Raw genomic sequence first — 23,872 nt, 5'->3', positions numbered from 1 at the left:
ATCTGTCCGTGGACATTTAGGTTGCTTCCATGTCTTGGCTATCGTAAATAGTGCTGCTATGAACATTGGGGTGGGTGTATCTTTTTGAATTTGAGTTTTCTCTGGGTATGAGGCCCTTCCCTGTTCTGGTTGTACCTGCGGCCACCATGTGGGTTAATTAGGCCTGCAGGAGGCTTAGGCCTGAAGTCACTGTGACCGTGACTAGTCACTGTTGCTGCAAGTCAGCTCTGGGCAAACTTGACCCTGGGAGTGACCATTGTGTGGCTTAGGAGGGACTGTGCTCCAGCACTTGCTAGAGAATCTCCCTCCTGCCCAGAGTGGAGAACACGGCTTCTGAACTGGCAGGGAAGTTAGGTTTGTGACTGACAACCAGCTTCCCTATTTCCTTTTATCTTAATTCATTCCTGCTCATTTTCCCTTTATTTTTTATAGAAATGCCACACTCTTCATAGATAAGCATATTTACTTTATTTTTGATTTAGAGCCATTTATGCTTTATAGATGAGGTATCAGCATATAGATTTCTGAATTACTTTTAAAACTGCTGTTTTTAGGTCTGGTGTTCTGTGGTTACACACTAGGATTCATTACATAATTTAAGCACAGGGTGTTTAGAACAAGGAGCCAGGAACAAGTTCTCATTATATTATCTGGACTGAAAATGATTTCTCACTGACACTGTAAAGTTTAATAGTTCCAGCCACTGTCAGAGTGTAGTCCGGTCGATTGCCTAGGTTGTGTCTATGACTTCTGATTCAGATAAGTGATTTAGTTCTCATTTCAGTGCTGCCCTCTCCCAAGCTCAGAATTCTTCATAGAAGACCAAAACAAATAAAAAAATAGGACATGACAGTAAAATGTAAGAAATTTTCCTACTTCAGATTCTGATAAGGAAGTAAATCATTGTATTCATCAATGGACTTATATTTCTTCCTTTTCTGATTTATTTCCTGGCATAGGAGACCCAGTTGCCTTAATGACGATCTGTCAATTGAGCGTAAGCCAAATAGTCTATCTTGGGGCTTCTATGTCATTAAGTGGTCCTAGGGAAGGGCCACTGTAAGGGTTGTACAGATTGTGGACTGCACAATTCTGGGGACACCAAGCATGGAGAGGCTGTTTTCTAGTCCCTCTATCAGTGGTTGGGGTACTGGGACAAGGCTCCCAGCCTTTTCTCTGCTACTTAATCTTTTTTTCCCTACCAACACCCCACCCCAAATTTGGCTTCTTGGTCTCCAAATCAAAAGCTTGTCTCTCCCTCTGTCTTTCATGTTGACTTGGGCACATTTATTGAGGATGGCCATGATTGGATCCCTCCTTTCCTTAACGCCCCCCCCAACAGATACACATACGCCCCATCTGTGACAGATCCTATGGAATTTAGTTAAGTGCAGCGCCATACCAATGCCCAGACTGCTCTACAAACCTCTTTGTAAGGTTGCACAAACAGAGAGAAACTAAACCGTGCAGTGTAGGAGGTTCCATGCAGATTCCAAAAGTGATTGATTGTATGAAAAATTGGTTTTTGTTTATTTGTTTTTAGAACCTAGTTAATGGTCACAACCAGATGTATGATGGTCTCAGCAAGAGCAGACCATTTTGAGAAGCAAACAGACCAAAATAGGGAAAGAGTTGTATTAAAATGTAAAAAACACATATTTTCTGAATTAAAAATTAAACAGGAGGCACTAATAGGAGACTGGACACTGCAAAAAACTCAGTAGTAAACCAGAGAACTATCTTTAGAAACACTCTCAAACAGAGCAAAACAAGGAAGAGATTAAAATGTTGAGAAAGAAGAGAGCGGAAATGGAGGTAGAGAGGGAACTGAGCAAGTGGAACTACGGTAATAATCAATGATAATTTTTAAAGAAAAATCCTTTTCTAAGTGAAAAAAAAATACGTCTGGAAATTGAGAGATTTCACTCTGTTCCAAGCAAAGTATGTGAAAAGGGATCACCAGATACACCTTGGTAAAAATTTAAAGGTCATATATGAGGAAAGAATCTTATAAGGAGCATCAAAGCAAAACATACACACAAAATAAAGCTTGAAAACACCACCACCACCAGCAGAACCAGTGACCTAAAAACCACAAAGATGTGGCTTCAGGTAACGCAAGGAGAAAATGGATCAAATCTTCAGTGCTTTGAGAGTAAGCAAAATGGGGACAAGTTGTTTTTCGTACATGGAGACAATAGAAATGTTTTTAAATCTTGAAGAAAATGGACTATGATATAGTTTCTTTGACACATTACTCAAAGTAACCTATTACTTTCATAAACTACTCCAGAACATGAAGAGAAAATCAAAATTAAGAACTCAAGGAGGACATCTTATCTTGAAAGACTGGACCAGCATTGAACATTAAGACAGGTTTCACACACACACATGCACACACACACACACACACACACACACACACACACACACACACACACACACGGTTATACAGCTAAATTCCAGGATAAAACATTATTTCAAGAAGTGAATATTGTTAGAAAAATTGAAAAGGAAGATGACATGGTTTGTACCACAGATAAAATAGCCAAATAAAGAGAGTTGGGAAACTAAGGGCTGAATTCTTCATATTTGATCTTGAGAGTAAAATCATATTTCATGCTTGCCTTTGAAAATTAGGTAGTTATAAGTTTAAAATATTTTAGGGAAATTTCAACTTAACCAAGATAAAATTCCAAATAGAATTGCAGAATCTAATAATCATTTCACAATGTATATGTATATCAAATCATCACGTTGTACTTAAATATATATAATTTTGTCATTTATCTGCCAATAAAGCTGAGTGAAAAAAGAGTTCTGGGGAGTGGGACTGGAGCTTGAGGTGGTGAGGAGATCATTATATAACTTTTTATATTCTTTGAATTTGATGACATATTTTATTATTTTAAAACCTACTATTAGGAAACAAAGACAAGCATAAGACATAGTGTTCCTTTTTAGAAAAAAAAATTGCAGAATCTAAGAGCAAACCTAGTGTAGTCTTGACGGCAAAAGACAAGTAGCAATAGAAGGTAATGGCAACAGTACATAAAAAACTGAAAACAAAACCAGAAGACAGGGGGAAAAAAAAGTCCTAGGAGAGGTCTTGACCATAAATGTGAACTCCCTGATGGCCCCTGCAGCCATTATGACACATTCTGTCTTCTTGAGGTTGGCATATGATCATCTCTCTTTTACTTTCCTGTTTAACTCCTTGAGCTCCCATGGGCCATATTATCAGGAATTCCTCTTGAGGAATGATCAATATATTCCTCCTGAGGCCTCTTCCCTTCCCCTTCCCCCTTAGTGGTCCAAGAACCCCAGGAGGGTGAGTTTGTCCAAGGAGGGTCAGACCACTGTCCAACACCACTGCTGTGGCTCCTTGCTTCACAAGGCTGCTGTGGGAGACTGGTCCTGCCAGGCTGATGGATGCCACCGGGATGACTTAGCTGGCCAGAAGATCAGCGGCTAGGTTTTGCTGTTGTTTTAAGTTGGGAGAGACATGAACATGTCTATAAGCTGAAGAGAAAGGATCAATAGGGACCAAGAAATCGAAGGCATAGATGACAGACTGGATAGCTGATGGATCAGTGGGCAGTTAGGGATGAAGAAGCAGTTAAGGATGGGTCAAGGCATAGTTATGCCTTTGCCCATTCTCCACAACGGGTGGCAGAAAACCTCATCTCCAGGTTAACAGAGAATATAGAGGTCCTGAGATACAAACCTCCCCCATGCCCCTGCATCCACAGCTTCGCATTCCTCCCTCCTCACCTCAGTAGAAAAGGCGCCCCCTCTGCTGTCCAAAGCTAGCGTCCATGATGGCCCTGTTTCCCAGACCCTGAACAAGAAAGAGACTGGGACCCATCCTCAGCCAAGCACATCCAACCCCAGTTGACGCCTCTCAGCTCACCCTCTTGCCCTGTTTCCTCTGCCCCAGCAGCCCTTACTGGTGTGCCTACACTCACGTTGCTTCCTGAGTGCCCTGACGTCCAACTCTCTGTTCATAGTGCTCGCTTGCTTGACATCCTTCAAGAGATTCCCTTCACCTGTGGAAGAAAACCCAGATGCCCCCTGTGTGCCTTTCATGATTGGGCCCCACCTGCCAACTCTCTAACTTATCTCTTGCTTCATTTCCCTATGTTCTAGTCATCCTAAGAATCCTGACTGGGTTCAAATCTTGGCTCCACCACGTACTAGCCATGTGCCCTTGGGCAATTTGCTAGAGCTCTCTGGGCCTTAGTTCTTCATCTGTAAAATGGGGATAGTCCAAGTTCCTACTTAAAGAGTTGTCGTGAGGTTAAATGAGTTCATACATGTGAAGCAGTTAGATCGCTGTCTGGCATACACTAAGCACGTGATAAATGGTAGCTTCTGTTATTAGTACTTTGTACAGCTCCTAAGATGTACCATCCTCTTGCTCTCCTTGTATCTTTGAGAATATGGTTTTCTCCCATTCCTCCCAACCTCCTTCCCCTCCCCACCCTACTTTTCTGACTAGCAAATTGTCCTTCATCTGCAGGGTCTGTCTGCTCTATTGACACCTCGACTGTGGAGCATTCCTAGATTTCCCCCTTGATGTGTATACATTCCAGACTGGGTGAGGGCTACTTTTTCTGAGCGGGACATATCTTTATTATAGCCCTTTTTCTACTTTGTTGATTTGGCCTTTCTCTTGGTCTGTGATTAACTGTAGGATACAGGCATGGAGGGCTGGGAGTCAAATCTAGTCCATTCTCTTATTTTCCATCAGTTAATGTGGCCTGACATGGACTAAGTGCTCATTTAGTGTTTGTTGAATGAATGAATGAATGAATGAATAAATGAATACATAGGTAAGGGACATGTGCAGACAGAACACTATAGAAGAAATATAATTTCCAAGCAAATAAGAGATGTTCAAGTTTATTAGTAATCAAATCACTGTTGATTAAAATGAGACATCATTTTTACCTGATGAATTAGGAAACGCTTTTAAAAATGATAGTATCTATTTCTGTGGCCTCTTTCTTGTTCCTGGTGGGAGGGTAAAAGCAATTTAACACCATGTGTCAAGATCCTTTAAAATGTCCTTTTCTTTTGCCCACCTAATTGTACTTCTGGGACAGTAACAGAAATAATTTTAAATACAAACAAATGTTTATGTGTAAATATGTACATTATGACATTATTTATATAAAAATTTGAGAAAAGCCCACAAAATATCCAATAATAGAAGAATGGATTAGCATTTTGGTTTCAGAGGAATGTGTGATGATAAGAAATGTATTAGTTAAAGGAAAAAAGCAGACTATAGAATATGTTCACAACTATTAAGAAAAAAAAGACAAGTAGATACCCATGCATAGAAAAGAGACTGTGAGGAAGTATACCAGAATGATTACTTGGTTATATTTGGATGGTGGGAGTGTGTATGGGTTTTTTTCCTGCTTTTATATATTATCCAAATTCTCTATATTTAGAAATGTGTTCCTTTTACAATGGAGTAAAGCCAATAAATTTTATATTTTAAAGTGTGTGCTCAGAAACAATTAAGAATCTGATTATATTTTGTTTGATATGTTTTGACATGAGTAAGTCTTAAATTATGAAGTTGATTTTAAGTACCGGAGGGCACAGATCTGGTCTTGTGTTCAGCCGATTGTGTGACCAGTAAATAACCTGTGGGCTTATATGAGGTCACCCTCCATATAAGAAACCACAGTTGTCACAGGGCTTAGCATGGCCTCTAAAACATCACATCTGGCCACCAGTGAGAAAGAGTTAAAAACAAAAAGCCAAACAAGTGAGGTTTGCTTGGAGACAAATAATCCCTGAACACAGGATGGGTGTTAATGAAAAGGAAGGTGGTAGAAAACAAATCACTTTGCTTGTAAATGAAATGCATATTCATTCTTTTCTGCCCACATGCAAGTTAAGCACCATCATCCGGGGTCCACTTGCTGGATGCAAAAATCTTGACATGATTTAAAAAACAAAAAACAAAAGAAACCTCACTGTTGTCTTAGCTTGCTTAAATGCATATTGTACCAAATTGTAGAAGAATTATAGATGAGCGTTTTAAAGGGTTTCTAAAATTGTACCCCTATGAAGAATATTGCTAATATACAGCAATTACTGTTAACTGCATGAGAATATCTCATTTTGTTTGGCTACACTAAAACAACCCCAAAGTTGAGTGCACCAAGACATACTGGATTTCAAACTAAATAAATCAAAATTACCATGTACATTCCACTACATGTCAAAACAGGAAAAGCCATAGTATTTGATGTGAAATGAAGATTAGAGCAGTAATAGAGAGAAAACTAGAAGCTGCTTACATTTATTTGGAATAAGAAAACAAGCTCAGTGATTTTCAATGCAGATGTACTTCTCTTTGAGAAAATACATCAAAAAATCAATTTACAAAGCAGAGAAATTTGGCAGTAATTATTATACTGTTAAAAGATTCTTTAGTTTCCGAAGAACTTATTTCAGAGTTCAGTGTGCTTGCTTCTTGTTAACAACTTGACAGATATTAGAGGAACTTAAAGCTAAGGTGTTAGGTGCCATTGCCAATTAAAAATGACCAAAATGAAGATAGAGTATCTTCATATGTAATAGAGAGTGAAAGGGGGCATCTAATTTGAATTCTAAGAATTAAGCATTTGTGCAGCATCTCAAATCTATCCATTATATAAAGGAAGGCACACCTGGAGCTTATCACTTTATCACTTCAGACTTAAATCCTGAATTTGACTATTTAAAACAAGTGTACCATCTTCCTTTTACATTCTGTGATAAATTCCATGATTTCACTCATCAAAGACACTTCACATTTTTCCAAGATAAACTTGCTTAAAGGAAGTAACTCATCTAGTTTAATACAACATGAAACTATCTTCATTTTGGGACGATGAGAATAAAAATTGATATTGTTTATTGAGCATTCATACAGTTCCAGGCACTATAGAAAGCTAAATGCTTTTCATACCTTGCAAACTTAACCCTCATTTTTCATTTATTCAGAAAACTATCTATTACAGAGTGCTTACTATGTGTCAGGGGCTATTGAATGTGTTGGGGATTCAGCAAGGAACAAAATAGACAAATAGCCCTGCCTTCTGTGGAGCTTACGTTCTAGCAGGGGAAGAAAGACGATATACAGAATAAGAAAATAAATGATATACTAGGTTGGCGTATGATGAATGCCACTGAGGAAAAGAGAGCAGAGAAGGGGCTAGGGAATGCCAGGCTTATAGGGGGAGGGGTCACACTTTTGAAAAGGATGGTTAGAGAAGGCCTCATGGAGAAGATGACACCCAAACAGATGAAGATGCCCTACAGGAAGTGAAGGACCAAACTGTGTTAACTGTCTTGGGGAAGAGCATTCCAGATAGAGGGAAGAGCAGGTGCAAAGACCCTGAAGTTGGAAATGTGCCTGCCTTGTTTGAGGAAGAACAAGGAGTGCAGTATGGTGGGTGCAGAGAGAAAGAGAGGGGACGAGGTCTGAGAGAGAGAGCAGAAGAGGGGGCACATCATGTCGGGCCTGGTAGGCCGTCATGAGGCTTTTGGGTGCAACTTCAGGAGAGATGGCAAGCCCTCAGAGGCTTTTGAACAGAGGCATGATATGATCTGACTTACGTTTTCACAGGATCATCCTGGCTCCTGCGGTAACATAAAATTCTGTGAAGCAGGTGGTCTTGTCCAATTTCACAGATAAGGAACAGAGCCTCAGAAAAGTTCAAAATTTACCAAAGTTCCCATTTATTAGAGAATTTGTGGGGCTGCAATTTTAATCCAGGTCTGTGTAATTTGGAAGCTCACATTTTCCCCACTAAACCACACTGCCTCCCAGTTGCAAACAGGTTGTGACCCAGGCTGGGGTAGATGATTTTCTTATAGTCTGTGGTGACCTCTTTTTTTCTTTTTTCTCTGGAGTCCCTTGGCTTCTCTGGCGAGGCCACCGTGTCACACAACTCCAGGGGACACAATTTATGCCATAAGTCTATAAATGTTCTCCCTGGAGGTGGGCAGTACCCAGCCAACATGGACATATGTAACGGCTTTGTTCTCCAGTGAGATTGAAGAGCTCTGTAAATGGTTTTGAGCTATAGTTAGGCTGGTAGCAAAATCTGGTAAGACATTTGTACTGGCTCCATTTGATCTATCTTTCCATTTCTCCTTCCTCTGACACATATTCTACCAGCTGTCTCTACTACTCTCTGCAGTCTGGCAACACACTAGTCCAGCACTATGCCAGGCTAGGACGTAAGTTATGGGAAAACCTGCTCACATCCTACATTCCCTCAGGTTTTCTGTTACTTGTGGGCCTAAGCAGGTGTGCCTGGCTTCTGATTAGACAAAGTGAAACACATTTTATTTGTTGAATATCAAATTGAAGGAGATGATACAGGGTGCTATCTAACTGTCATTAAAGTTGCTGCTTGGTTTAATTTAGGCTCAACCAGATTTTCTTGTAAGCCTTAGGGCCCAAGGCTTAGACTCTTGAGCCCTTGTTTACATTGAAACTAATTTTTTTAGTTTGTTTGAAAGACATTGCTTACACTTTAACAATTCGATATGTAAGAAAATACCCCAAGATTCAGACCTTTAAAATGAAGTTTTGATTCACCATTACTTGACTGGGTGACTTTAATGGAATTATGTCTTGTAAAACTGTTTAGCATTTCATGTTTCAGAATTCTGCGTAGTTACCTCAATACCTTAGAGCAGTTTGGCTTTTTTTTTAGTCTTATGGCTTAAATTACAAAAATGGAGAGAAAATCATGGCAGCATCCCTTATAAGATTAATTAAATATTACTGTGATGATCTGTATAAAATATTAGTGCCAGGAGCATAGTACAATGTTGAGTAAAGGCAAAGGTGATTGCCATTTGAGTCTTTAAGATGAACAATAGTAGTCACAGAATACCAGATCACTAAAATTATGACTGCTTTTTAAAGTGCATTTTTATTTTCCTTAAATGATGGGGCAGGAAGTACCAAGATGAGACTTTGCTCTCAGATCGTATTGGAGGTTCACTCGGAAGGTTTAAGTGAGAAAGGGCTATGTCTGATGGAAGTTGGACCTTTGTTTTTGTGACTGCTGCTAGCAAAAATGGAGTATGCAGAAAACAGTTCGGTGGGTCCTCAATAAGTTAAACATAAAATTACTATATGACCCAGTGATTCTACTCCTAGGTATAAATACCTAAAGTATTGAAAACAGGTGTTCAAACAAAAACTTGTACATGAATGTTCATAGCAGCACTATTCACAGTAACCAAAAGGGGAAAACAACCCCAGATGTCCACTGATGCATGAATAGATAAGCAAAATGTGGTACATTCGTACAATGGACTATTATTCAGCCATAAAAAGGAAGGAAGTACTGATACCTGCTGCAACATGTATGACCATGAATACATTATGCTAAGTGAGAAAAGCCAGACACAAAAGACCATACTGCATAACTCCATTTATATGAAATATCCAGATTGGTAGTCTGCAGAGATAGAAAGCAGCTTAGTGGTGGCCAGGTGGGGAGAGGGCTGGGGGAAGGAAGAAACTGGAGTGATTGCTTCTTTGGGGTGATGGAAATATTTTGGAACAGATAGAGGTGGTGGTTGCATGACATTATGAATGCACTAAATGCCACTAATGATAGATTTTGTCTTCTGTGTATTTCACCACAATAAAAAGAAATGGAATGTGCTACTTTTGAAAACATTCCTCATTCTTGGTGAAGCCCATTAAAGTTTGACAGGGTGGGGTGGGTCCTAAAGAAGGGACACGTGGCAAACACAGGGCAAAGGGGTTAGCAGGGCGAGGCTTGCACTGCCTGACTGGCATTGCTGGTGCCAGGACCTGGCTCGTGTGGGTGAAGCAGCAACCCCGGCCGCCACTCAGGGGCCCCTCGTGTCCTGCACGACTGAGGGCGGTTTTAAGTGTGGGGCAGCTTGTTTGGAATCCTCACATAAAGACATGGAAAGCGAGATAGCTTCAAGATGGCGGAGGAGTAAGACGTGGAGATCACCTTCCTCCCCACAAATACATCAGAAATACATCTACATGTGGAACAACAACTCCCACAGAACACCTACTGAATGCTGGCAGAAGACCTCAGACGTCCCAAAAGGCAAGAAACTCCCCACGTACCTGGGTAGGGCAAAAGAAAAAAGAAAAAACAGAGACAAAAGAATAGGGATGGGGGGGCTTCCCTGGTGGCGCAGTGGTTGAGAATCTGCCTGCCAATGCAGGGGACACGGGTTCGAGGCCTGGTCTGGGAAGATCCCACATGCCGCAGAGCAACTAGGCCCGTGAGCCACAATTACTGAGCCTGCACGTCTGGAGCCTGTGCTCCGCAACAAGAGAGGCCGCAATAATGAGAGGCCCGCGCACCACGATGAAGAGTGGCCCCCACTTGCCGCAACTAGAGAAAGCCCTCGCACAGAAACGAAGACCCAACACAGCCATAAATAAATAAATAAAAATTAAAAAAAAAAAAGAATAGGGACGGGACCTGCACCACTGGGAGGGCGCTGTGAAGGAGGAAAAGTTTTCACACACTAGGAAGTCCCTTCACTGGCAGAGACTGCGGGTGGCGGTGGGGGGGAAGCTTCGGAGCCACAAAGGAGAGCGCAGCAACAGGGGTGCAGAGGGCAAAGCCGAGAGATTACCGCACAGCGGATCAGTGCCGACCAGCACTCACCAGCCCAAGAGGCTTGTCTGCTCACCCGCCAGGGCGGGCGGGGACTGGGAGCTGAGGCTCGGGCTTCGGAGGTCGGATCCCAGGGAGAGGACTGGGGTTGGCGGCGTGAACACAGCCTGAAGGGCGCTAGTGCGCCACAGCTAGCCGGGAGGGAGTCCGGGAAAAGGTCTGGACCTGCCTAAGAGGCAAGAGACCGTTGTTTCGGGGTGTGCGAGGAGAGGGGTTTCACGGCGCCGCCTAAACGAGCTCCAGAGACGGGCGCGAGCCATGGCTATCAGCACGGACACCAGAGACGGGCATGAGACACTAAGGCTGCTGCAGCCACCAAGAGGCCTGTGTGCAAACACAGGTCACTATCCACACCTCCCCTCCGGGGATCCTGTGCAGCCCGCCACTGCCAGGGTCCCGTGATCCAGGGACAACTTCCCTGCGAGAGCGCCTCAGGCTGTTGCAACGTTACGCCGGCCTCTGCCACTGCAGGCTTGCCCCGCATTCTGTACTCCTCCTTCCCCCCGGCCTGAGTGAGCCAGAGCCCCCAAATCAGCTGCTCCTTTAACCCAGGCGATCTACAAGCAGAGGCGGGGCCAAATCCAAAGCTGAACCCCAGGAGCTGTGTGAACAAAGAAGAGAAAGGGAAATCTCTCCATGCAGCCTCAGGAGCAGCGGATTAAATCTCCACAATCAACTTGATGTACCCTGCGTCTGTGGAATACCTGAATAGACAACGAATCATCCCAAAATTGAGGCAGTGGACTTTGGGACCAACTGTAGACTTGGGGTTTGCTTTCTGCATCTAATTTGTTTCTGGTTTTATGCTTATCTTAGTTTAGTATTTAGAGCTTATTATCATTGGTAGATTTGATTGCTGATTTGGTTGTTCTCTTCCTTTTGTTTTTTAATATATATATATTTTTTTTCCTTTTTCTCCTTTTGTGAGTATGTATGTGTATGCTTCTTTGTGTGATTTTGTCTGTATACCTTTGCTTTTACCATTTGTCCTAGGGTTCTGTCTGTCGGTTTTTTTTGTTTTTTTTGGTTTTTTTTTTACAGATCATTGAAATTACTTTATTATTTATAACACTTCTAAGACTTAAACAAATTATTATTTTATAGTTATTCATTCAGCAAGAAGAAAATGGGTACAGGATCTTTCAGTAACGAAGCTGGAACATTGTAAAAGTAAATACAGCATTTGACAAGGAAGATAACATAAGTCTGTCCCGTCATTTGATGTAGAAACAAATGCTGCTTAACAAGGTTAAGTCTCTGGTACTATTTATCTCTGATAACACTTCTTGGAAGTCTTGTGCCTTAACAAAATGCTGTGTGATGACAGGTTATAATATAATCCCAAGATTAAAGCTATTTTGCTTATACTTATCTATTTCCATAATGTATTATTTTTTTAATTTATTTTTTATACAGCAGGTTCTTATTAGTCATCCATTTTATACCCATCAGTGTATACATGTCAATCCCAATCGCCCAATTCATCACACCGTGACCCCCACCCCCCGCTGTTTTTTTTTAAGTATAGTTTTTAGCTCTTGTTATCATTGGTGGACTTGTTTTTTGGTTTGGTTGCTCTCTCTTTCTTTTTTTTATTACTTTTATAATTTTTCATTTTTAATAATATTTTTTAATTGTTTATTTTAATAACTTTATTTTAGTTTAGTTTACTTCTTTCTTTCTTTCTTTCTTTCTTTCTTTCTTTCTTTCTTTCTTTCTTTCTTCCTTTCTTTCTTTCTTTTTTTCCCTCCCTTTTCTTCTGAGCTGGTGGCTGACAGAGTCTTGGTGCTCCAGCCGGGCGTCAGGCCTGAGCCTCTGAGGGGGTAAGAGCCGAGCTCAGGACACTGGTCCACCAAAGACCTCCTGGCCCTACATAATATCAAACGGCGAAAGCTCTCTCAGAGATCTCCATCTGAACGCTACGACCCAGCTCCACTCAACGTCCAGCAAGCTACAGTGCTGGACACCCTATGCCAAACAACTAGCAAGACAGGGACACAACCCTGCCCATTAGCAGAGAGGCTGCATAAAATCATAATAAGTTGACAGACACCCCAAAACACATCACCGGACGCAGTCCTGCCCACCAGAAAGACAAGATCCAGCCTCATCCACCAGAACTCAGGCACCAGTCCCCTCCACCAGGAAGCCTACACAACCCACTGAACCAACCTTACCCACTGGGGGCAGACACCAAAAACAATGGGAACTACGAACCTGCAGCCTGCGAAAAGGAGATCCCAAACACAGTAAGTTAAGCAAAAGGAGAAGACAGAGAAATACACAGCAGATGAAGGAGCAAGGTAAAAACCCACCAGACCAAACACCTGAAGAAGAACTAGGCAGTCTACCTGAAAAAGAATTCAGAGCAATGATAGTAAAGATGATGCGAAATCATGGAAATAGAATAGAGAAAATACAAGAAACATTTAACAAGGACCTAGAACAACTAAAGAGCAAACAATGATGAACAACAAAATAAATGAAATTTAAAATTCTCTAGAAGGAATCAATAGCAGAATAACTGAGACAGAAGAACGGATAAGTGACCTGGAAGATAAAATAGTGGAAATAACTACTGCACAGCAGAATAAACAAAAAAGAATGAAAAGAATTGAGGACCATCTCAGAGACCTCTGGGACAACATTAAACACACCAACATTCAAATTATAGGTGGCCCAGAAGAAGGAGAGAAAAAGACAGGGACTGAGAAAATATTTGAAGAGATTACAGTTGAAAACTTCCCTAATATGGGAATGGAAATAGTCAATCAAGTCCAGGAAACACAGAGTCCCATACAGGATAAATACAAGGAGAAACATGCCAAGACACATATTAACCAAACTATCAAAAATTAAATACAAGAAAAAATATTAAAATCAGCAAGGTAAAAGTAACAAATAACATACAAGGGAATCCCCATAAGGTTAACAGCTGATCTTTCAGCAGGCACTCTGCAAGCCAGAAGGGAGTGGCAGGACATATTTAAAGTGATGAAAGAGAAAAACCTACAACCAAGATTGGTCTACCCAGCAAGGACCTCATTCAGATTTGATGGAGAAATTAAAACCTTTACAGACAAGCAAAAGCTAAGAGAATTCAGCACCACCAAACCAGCTTTACAACAAATGCTAAAGGAACTTCTCTAGGCAGGAAACACAAGAGAAGGAAAAGACCTACAATAACAAACCCAAAACAATTACGAAAATGGTAATAGGAACACACATATCAATAAATACCTTCAATGTAAATGGATTAAATGCTCCAACCAAAAGACACAGACTGTCTGAATGGATACAAAAACAAGACCCGTATACACGCTGTCTACAAGAGACCCACTTCAGACCGAGGGACACATACAGACTGAAAGTGAGGGGATGGAAAAAGATATTCCATGCAAATGGAAATCAAAAGAAAGCTGGAGTAGCAATTCTCATATCAGACAAAATAGACATTAAAACAAAGACTATTACAAGAGACAAAGAAGGATACTACATAATGATCAAGGGATCAATCCAAGAAGAAGATATAACAATTGTAAATATTTATGCACCCAACATAGGAGCACCTCAAAACTTAAGGCAAATGCTAACAGCCATAAAAGGGGAAATCAACAGTAACAAAATCATAGAAGGGGACTTTAACACCCCACTTTCACCAATGGACAAATCATCCAAAATGAAAATAAATAAGGAAACACAAGCTTTAAATGATACATTAAACAAGATGGACTTAATTGATATTTATAGGACATTCCATCCAAAACAACAGAATACACTTTCTTGTCAAGTGTTCATGGAACATTCTCCAGGATAGATCGTATCTTGGGTCACAAACCAAGCCTTGGTAAATTTAAGAAAATTGAAATCATATCAAGTATCTTTTCTGACCACAATGCTATGAGACTAGATATCAATTACAGGAAAAAATCTGTAAAAAATACAAACACATGGAGGCTAAACAAAACACTACTAAATAACCAAGAGATCAGTGAAGAAATCAAAGAGGAAATCAAAAATTACCTAGAAACAAATGACAATGAAAACACGACAACCCAAAACCTATGGGATGCAGCAAAAGCAGTTGTGAGAGGGAAGCTTATAGCCATACAATCCTACCTCAAGAAACAAGAAACATCTCAAATAAACAACCTACCCTTACACCTAAAGCAATTAGAGAAAGAAGAACAAAAAACCCCCAAAGTTAGCAGAAGGAAAGAAATCATAAAGATCAGATCAGAAATAAATGAAAGAGAAATGAAGGAAACAATAGCTAAGATCAATAAAACTAAAAGCTGGTTCTTTGAGAAGATAAATGAAATTGATAAACCATTAACCAGACTCATCAAGAAAAAAAGGGAGAAGACTCAAATCAATAGAATTAGAAATGAAAAAGAAGTAACAACTGACACTGCAGAAATACGAAGGATCATGAGAGATTACTACAAGCAACTATATGCCAATAAAATGGACTACCTGGAAGAAATGGACAAATTCTTAGAAAAACACAACCTCCTGAGACTGAACCAGGAAGAAATAGACAATATAAACAGACCAATCACAAGCACTGAAATTGAGACTGTGATTAAAAATCTTCCAACAAATAAAAACCCAGGACCAGCTGGATTCACAGGCGAATTCTATCAAACATTTAGAGAAGAGCTAACACCGATCCTTCTCAAACTCTTCCAAACTATAGCAGAGGGAGGAACACTCCCAAACTCATTCTATGAGGCCGCCATCACCCTTATACCAAAACCAGACAAAGATTTCACAAAAAAAAGAAAACTACCGACCAATATCACTGATGAACATAGACGCAAAAATCCTCAACAGAATACCAGCAAACAGAATCCAACAGCACATTAAAAGGATCATACACCATGATCAAGTGGGGTTTATCCCAGGAATGCAAGGATTCTTCAATATACACAAATCAATCAATGTGATAAACCATATTAACAAACTGAAGGAGAAAAACCATATGATCATCTCAATAGATGCAGAAAAAGCTTTCGAGAAAATTCAACACCCATTTATGATAAAAAAACCCTCCAGAAAGTAGGCATAGAGGGAACTTACCTCAACATAATAAAGGCCATATATGACAAACCCACAGCCAACATCGTTCTCAATGGTGAATAACTGAAACCATTTCCTCTCAGATCAGGAACAAGACAAAGTTGCCCACTCTCACCACTATTATTCAACATAGTTTTGGAAGTTTTAACCACAGCTATCAGAGGAGAAAAAGAAATAAGAGGAATCCAAATCAGAAAAGAAGACGTAAAACTGTCACTGTTTGCAAATGACATGATACTATACCTAGAGTATCCCAAAGATGCTACCAGAAAACTACTAGAGCTAATCAATGAATTTGGTAAAGTAGCAGGATATAAAATTAATGCACAGAAATCTCTTGCATTCCTATACACTAATGATGAAAAATCTGAAAGAGAAATTAAGGAAACACTCCCATTTACCATTGCAACAAAAAGAATAAAATACCTAGGAATAAACCTACCTAAGGAGACAAAAGACCTGTATGCAGAAAACTATAAGACACTGATGAAAGAAATTAAAGATGATACAGACAGATGGAAAGATATACCATGTTCTTGGATTGGAAGAATCAACATTCTGAAAATGACTGTACGACCCAAAGCAATCTACAGATTCAATGCAATCCCTATCAAACTACCAATGGCATTTTTCACCAAACTAGAACAAAAAATTTCACAATCTGTATGGAAACACAGAAGACCCCGAATAGCCAAAGCAATCTTGAGAAAGAAAAACGGAGCTGGAGGAATCAGGCGCCCTGACTTCAGACTATACTACAAAGCTACAGTAATTAAGACAGTATGGTACTGGCACAAAAACAGAAATATAGATCAGTGGAACAACATAGAAAGCCCAGACATGAACCCACACACATATGGTCACCTTATCTTTGCTAAAGGAGGCAAGAATATACAATGGAGAAAAGACAACCTCTTCAATAAGTGGTGCTGGGAAAACTGGACAGCTACGTGTAAAAGAATGAAATTAATTAGAACACTCCCTAACACCATATACAAATATAAACTCAAAATGGATTAAAGACCTAAATGTAAGGCCAGACACTCTAAAACTCCTACAGGAAAACATAGGCAGAACACTCCATGACATACATCACAGCAAGGTCCTTTTTGACCCACCTCCTAGAGAAATGGAAATAAAAACAAAAATAAACAAATAGGACCTAATGAAACTTCAAAGCTTTTGCACAGCAAAGGAAATCATAAACAAGACAAAAAGACAACCCTCAGAATGGGAGAAAATATTTGCAAATGAAGCAACTGACAAAGGATTCATCTCCAAAATATACAAGCAGCTCATGCAGCTCAATATCAAAAAAGCAAACAACCCAATCCAAAAATGGGCAGAAGACCTAAATAGACATTTCTCCAAAGAAGATATACAGATCACCAACAAACACATGAAAGGATGCTCAACATCACTAATCATTAGAGAAATGCAAATCAAAGCTGCAATGAGGTATCACCTCACACCGGTCAGAATGGCCATCATCAAAAAGTCTACAAACAATAAATGCTGGAGAAGGTGTGAAGAAAAGGGAACCCTCTTGCACTGTTGGTGGGAATGTAAATGGATACAGCCACTATGGAGAACAGTATGGAGGTTCCTTAAAAAATTAAAAATAGAACTACCATATGACCCAGCAATCCCACTACTGGGCATATACCCTGAGAAAACCATAATTCCAAAAGAGTCATGTACCACAATGTTCATTGCAGCTCTATTTACAATAGCCAGGATGTGGAAGCAACCTAAGTGTCCATCGACAGCTGAGTGGTTAAAGAAGATGTAGCACATATATACAATGGAATATTACTCAGCCATAAAAAAGAAACAAAATTGAGTTATTTGTAGTGAGGTGGGTGGACCTAGAGACTGTCATACAGAGTGTAGTAAGTCAGAAAGAGAAAAAGCAATACCGTATGCTAACACATATATATGGAATCTAAGGGAAAAAAAAAAGGTCATGAAGAACCTAGTGGCAAGACGGGAATTAAGACACAGACCTACTAGAGAATGGACTTGAGGATATGGGGAGGGGGAAGGGTAAGCTGGGACAAAGTGAGAGAGTGGCATGGACATATATACACTACCAAACGTAAAATAGATAGCTAGTGGGAAGCAGCCGCCTAGCACAGGGAGATCAGCTCGGTGCTTTGTGACCACCTAGAGGGGTGGGATAGGGAGGGTGGGAGGGAGGGAGACGCAAGAGGGAAGAGATAAGGGAACATATGTATATGTATAGCTGATTCACTTTGTTATAAAGCAGAAACTAACACACCATTGTAAAGCAATTATACTCCAATAAAGTTGTTAAAAAAATAATAAAATTTAAAAAACAACAACATGGAAAGCAGTGGAATACTGAGGTGTTTAAAACCCAGGCATGCAGAACCCAGCAGATATAAATTTTCACTGCAGTGAGGTCAGGATAATTTCAGTTTATCCAATGAAAAGGAAAATAAACTTTTTTTTTTAAACATCTTTATTGGAGTATAATTGCTTTACAGTGGTGTGTTAGTTTCTGCTTTATAACAAAGTGAATCAGCTATGCATATATATATATCCCCATATCTCCTCCCTCCTGCGTCTCCCTCCCACCCTCCCTATCCCACCCCTCTAGAGGAAAATAAACTTTTATGACCTGGTGGGGCTAGAGTAGGTTTAGTTAAAGGTACGTGGTAAGTTTCTAGTTATTGCTGCAGACGCTCTTTTCCCTCGTCCTTGGGAGTGTGCCACTTCTTCTTCATGCCGTTTTCTACCCTCAAAAAGAAAAAGATTTCAAAGGGGTATTTTTCTGACGATAAAAGTAATATTTGATAATTATAAAAATTCAGAAAAAGCAGACATTTTATATATAGGTATAAAATCATTTTTATACCTATATATAAAGAAAGCTCAGCAATCAGGGATAATGCTATAGATGTTTTGGTATGTATCCTTCCAGTCTTTTTTTCTGTGCATATATATGTCAATTTGTACCGGTATCTTTAGTTTCATTGGGATCATACTACATTTATCAACATAGCATGGATGTCTTTCATACCAATTAATACCAATCAGTCAACAGCCTACTTTTCATGGTTGCATAGTGTTCAATTCTGGGCATGTGTCGTGACTGATTATTCCATGACCAGTGTTTTAAATGAGCCGGGGACTTCCCTTGGTGTGGTTCCTCCGTGGTCACTTGGCTCTCTGTCAGAGATGGTTGGTGACTCAGGGTTTCTGAAATTACTTTCTCTTACTTATTTATGCGGGTTAGTGATAGCCCTCAAAGCACAGGTCATGGACGGGAAAGGGAATCAAGAGGTCTGTTAAAAAATCAGCTCAAAAGCCACTGCCTTCAGCTTTCCCTGAATGAGCCCCACTGCATGCGGTCACTCTTTCTTCTGTGTCCCAACAGAAGAGGGACAGAATAGTATGCAGGAGCATGGGCTCTGGAGCCAGACTGCAGGGGTTTGCATTCTGACTTCATGACACTGGACATATTACTTCACATTTCTCTGCCTCAGTGTTCTCATCTGTAAAATGGGGCTAATACTAGTATCTACCTTCTGGGCCAGATGAGATGATCCATGCCAAAAGGACCCAGCAGCACAGGACCTGGCACATAGCAAGTACTCAACAAGTGGTGAGGGTTATTATTATTACTCAGTTCATTCAAGTGCCCCTCCCAGTTAGTAGCTAGGGAGCTCATCTGGATGCCTGGACAGCCCAAATAGATTATAGACTCTGAAAAGTTCAGATGCCAAAGTGACTACAGTGTTTTCCAGATAGTGAGCCCCCGGCCAACGTTACTGATTGATCGTCTAACCCAAACTGACTTGCTGCAATGGTGGGGTCCTCTTGGTTGAATTTGGCCTTCATTTCCCATTAAAAAAACAAAAGCAAAGCAAAACAAAACAAAAACCCCAGAGACCCTAATAAGTGGATGTAGGTGAAATACAGTTCCTTCAGGTAGGTCAACATCATAGCTGTGGGCTTTCCTACACTCTATCTAAGGAAATTCTTGACCAGAAGAACCTACAGATCTCTTAAATGATAGTGAAAATGACAAGAAATATTTAAAACAACTAAAAACCATATTATTCCAAAAGACCAGTCTATAACAGAAGAAGAAATCAAATCTTGTATTCCCTCATTTATTTGGGGTTCTTGGGAACTGAATTTTTTCCCAGTAAGTAGATTTTCTAGATGGTGGAAGCTTATTCATTTAACCACCATAACAGTTTGCATTTTAACCATTTTGGTGTAATTCTTTCTAATGCCTGTTGCATGGTTTATGGCTTTCATATAGTGAATATATTGAAAACATGTCAGCCAATTTGTTAAGCTTTGAGGCCTCATTGTGAATGTGTTGCTGTCATTTGTTTTTTTGTTGTTGTTTGTTTGTTTGCTCTGCCAAATGATATCAGTGCCATTTGCCTTCTAAAGACTCAGACAACTGTACCTTTACACAGCTCTTTTCACTTTTCACTTTTTTCTCTCACTGGTAGGGTATGTCAGTTTTTACTTTTTACTACAGAAATGTGCATAATTGCTTTCCCCATCTCCAAAACACCTTTCTAACTTACTGATTTATAAGTTTTATACCCTGGGAAACCAGAACCCCAAGTCTGTTACTATTTTGTATACAGTAAGATTAATAGGTATTGAATGAAATCATGTATTTAGTCACAGGATTTTTGACCATTTGAGGACTTTAAGAATTTACTTCCTGGTTGTAGGCTGTTATGCGGTAGAAGTTTGACTCTGGGCAAAGTGCCATTTTATTTATAAGCTGTTGTGCTTATTGTTTTCCATTCTAGCACGAGTGCCTTCCTGTTGCTCATAGGTAGAGAAATTAAATTAAAGAAAAATAATAACCTGTCTCTAGGCAGTTGGTAAAGTTTTGTAAAATGGGATTTGGATATTTTTTAATAGAAAGAAAGGTAAAGTAGTCTTAGATATAATTTCTTGAGTGTTTTTCCATTTTCTTTACAGAGAAATAATGATGAGTCTGTCGGGAAACTCATAGACTAAGAAGTTATAACCATTGCACGTCACTACCGGGTGCCTGAGGACCCCCGTCCAGATACGAATGTCCTCATTGCACAGGCCCATGAACAGCTCAAGAAAAATACTTCTGAGAATTTTGAAAGACTCATTGCTACCTGTGTATACCAAGATCGGGAAAAGTAAGCTTTTATTTTATTGATTCTAATAAATCATTTACGTTTCTGTGAACCTGACTAATGAAGGAATTTGTATTTTACCAAAAAGGGCAAAAAAGAAAATTGACATGTCTCCTCATACTCCACTATGTAGCAAAGCCACCTTAAATCATTTTTGGAGATTATCTGGGTACAGATATTTCATAGTGATGGATGGTGAGCTTTGCTTGTTGATGGAATGGGGGAGGCCCTGTATCTTCAAAAGAATAGGATTGCCCCTTTGCATTTTCTTTTAATTGGTCTCTAGAGGTTTTCAATTGAAACATAGTAAATCAATGTTAGAAGGTTTAATTCTGAGATGTCATCTCTTTACATTATTTTAGTGATAAGTGGGATTTATAAGTGTGACTTTTATAATACACAGAACAGGGGATTTGCAAGTAAACTTTCTATAGAATTTCTTTGAAATTATTTCTCTTTGAAGATAATGAAGCTCAGCATAATCTATTTCGAATACATTTACCGTGTTTGCATTGAGTTTTATTGAGTCACTGTTACAAACAACTGGAGCTCCATCTTAATATGTTTTGGTGTTCATCTTATCCACAGACTGATATAGTGAGGGGTGGGCGGAATACTCAACTGGAGTTAGAAAACCTTAGCTCAAACCCTAGCCTCTGATTTTATTACTATAGACCATTGCCATCTCTTTTCCCCATGACCCCTTCCTTCATCCCCAAACCTGAAGTCTGCACCCAAGTGGCTACCTACATACCCTAAATATCTTTGAAGGTCCCATAGTTTATTTTAATTGTGAATATGTTTTTTTTTCCCTAATCCATAATACACCCTTGTTGAGTTGTTATAAAGATGGTATTTTTCCTTGAATCTTTAAGCTTCTCTGAGCCTCCTGGAGGATGTGTGGCCTGAGCTTTGCATGACCCGGGCCTTGCCTTCCACCCTAGTGGTACCCCTTCCCAGGGTGAGAATTGTGACCCTCCTTCACTAAAGGAACACCTCCTGGGAAAATGGGGCTGGTTGATCAGACAACTCTGAGGTTCTCCAGATCCAACAAGCTCCAATTCTAGACATAAACATTCTCTTACCATTTTATAACCTACTGCAAAGAAAGAAGCCCACTTTCTTTCCTGTTGGTTCTAATTTTGCCTGATGCCTGGAAGAACACTGTCTGAGTTAGAACATTGGACAAGCATCTCTGTGCCCTCAGCAGGCTGGGGAAAATGGCTGTTGGGCTGGTCTGGAGAAAAAATTGAGGTGAATGTTAAGGCCCCAGTTGGGGCTTCTAGGTTATAAGGTTTGGGTCCAAGGAAAAGACTAGAAAAACACCCTCCAGTCATATAATACTTGTGTTGGAGGCTCTAGATGCCTGTCAGATTAAGAGATGTTTTCAAATATCAGAACCATTTTTGACTAGTGGTCAAGAATGCAGATCGATTACTTAGAGCAACACTCGTGGCTACAGCCTTAATAGGCTGTACTATCACCAACCAAGAATCTGAATCTTGATGGAAAGGCCTTTGTAAGGACAGAATCTAGTGACTTCTGAAATGGAAAAAAAAGTTGGTGAAATGCAGTATTACTGTTTTTCCTTACTGTGATTCCAGTACCAGTTTTCATACTTATTTCCAGGTGCATGCTTTTAGGACACATCTGTGTTTTCTTTCCTATAGAGTGTAATTGTTACTCAAGAGACAAAAAGTATATAAAAGCCCATTTACTTTGTTTTAATGCAGGGAAAAATTATTACCCAGCAAAGACATCAAAAGGCTGTGCAGGTCCTCCAGATTACCTTTGAATGATGATCTTCTGGGATCCTTACTCTCCAGGTAAGTGAGAACTCCACCCTCATGGGCAATGTCCTGCATATTTTTGTTTCGGAGACTGTTCCTGGTTTTACATCTACCTTTAATTGCCCTTGATTTACCCTTGACTGTTTTTATTTATTACCGATGACACATCTCCATTTAAGTGTTAAAAAGGAAAAATGAGTCATGATTTTGAACGTTAGAGAGCCTATTATGAATTATCATTTTATCTTTTTAACATTAAGATATACTTATATGCACACAGATTCCTGGGACAAAATGAAAATGTACAACCTCATTGGTTATGAGAGTCTTAGATGTAAAATTTAGGGCAGATTTTTCAAAGCAGTAGTTTCTAATGGCCACAGACATGCAGTAAGAGCACCTCGTGTTATTAGCACAGAGCTCTGTCCTGCTAGAACACTAGATGTAAAGTGCAGAGATTATGATGTTGCAAAAGGGAAGCACAGTCAACCGCTTTCTAAAACACCTCACTTCTTGTACTGAACCTGACTCTTGACTTCCTGGCACCACCCTCCTAGCCACCCAGACTCTGGTCATCTTTTATGCTTACCGTGGCATGACTCCAGCCCCCCCTCTAACGTACTTATCTTGATAATTCTGACATTTGGGGCTGTGTTCTAGGCATTGTTATCATTGCTTTGAATACATTACCTCATTTACTTTGTGAGGACAGCTTGGTGAGGTCAGAGCTATTATCCTACCTTACAAGAGGATGCTGAGGTCTAGAGAGATAAAATTTTGCCTAAAGTCACATAGTCTAGAAAAAGAAGAGCTGTGACTTAACCCCTGAACCTTTAAAACGCACATCTTCTGCTTCTAACCATTTTGAATTATTGTCTACAACTAGCCAGTAGATCAGAATGTCTTGACAGGCCTACCTCCTTTCTACTACTTGCATCTACTCTCTCCCCTCCATTCCCGCCACCTTCACTCTTGTTCTGACCCACCTTTCTTCTTGACTGTTTCAGGACTTCCACATTGGTCTTTCTTCCAACGGCCTCTAAATTTTTAAATCCATCTTTACATCTTGCAGCTAAGTACCTTCTAAGAGCAAGAATATCATAGTGTCACTCTTCTACTC

General features: G+C 40.0%; 1 protein-coding gene across 1 annotated transcript in view; it reads left to right on the top strand.

Moving 5' to 3' along the window:
* The window catches only part of EFHC2 (EF-hand domain containing 2), a 208,047-nt gene that overhangs the window by 152,728 nt on the left and 31,447 nt on the right, over positions 1-23,872 (top strand). Inside the window, 4 exon segments of the mRNA XM_082446706.1 lie at positions 20,772-20,785; positions 20,788-20,807; positions 20,811-20,965; positions 22,696-22,788. Coding sequence (XP_082302832.1) covers positions 20,772-20,785; positions 20,788-20,807; positions 20,811-20,965; positions 22,696-22,788 — 282 coding nt within the window.

The sequence above is a fragment of the Balaenoptera physalus genome (assembly GCF_965194825.1).
Source record: "Balaenoptera physalus genome assembly, chromosome: X".
NCBI classification, from domain to species: Eukaryota; Metazoa; Chordata; class Mammalia; order Artiodactyla; family Balaenopteridae; genus Balaenoptera; species Balaenoptera physalus.
The sequence above is the reverse complement of the archived record's forward strand: the minus strand, read 5'-3'. Positions and strand labels throughout refer to the sequence as shown.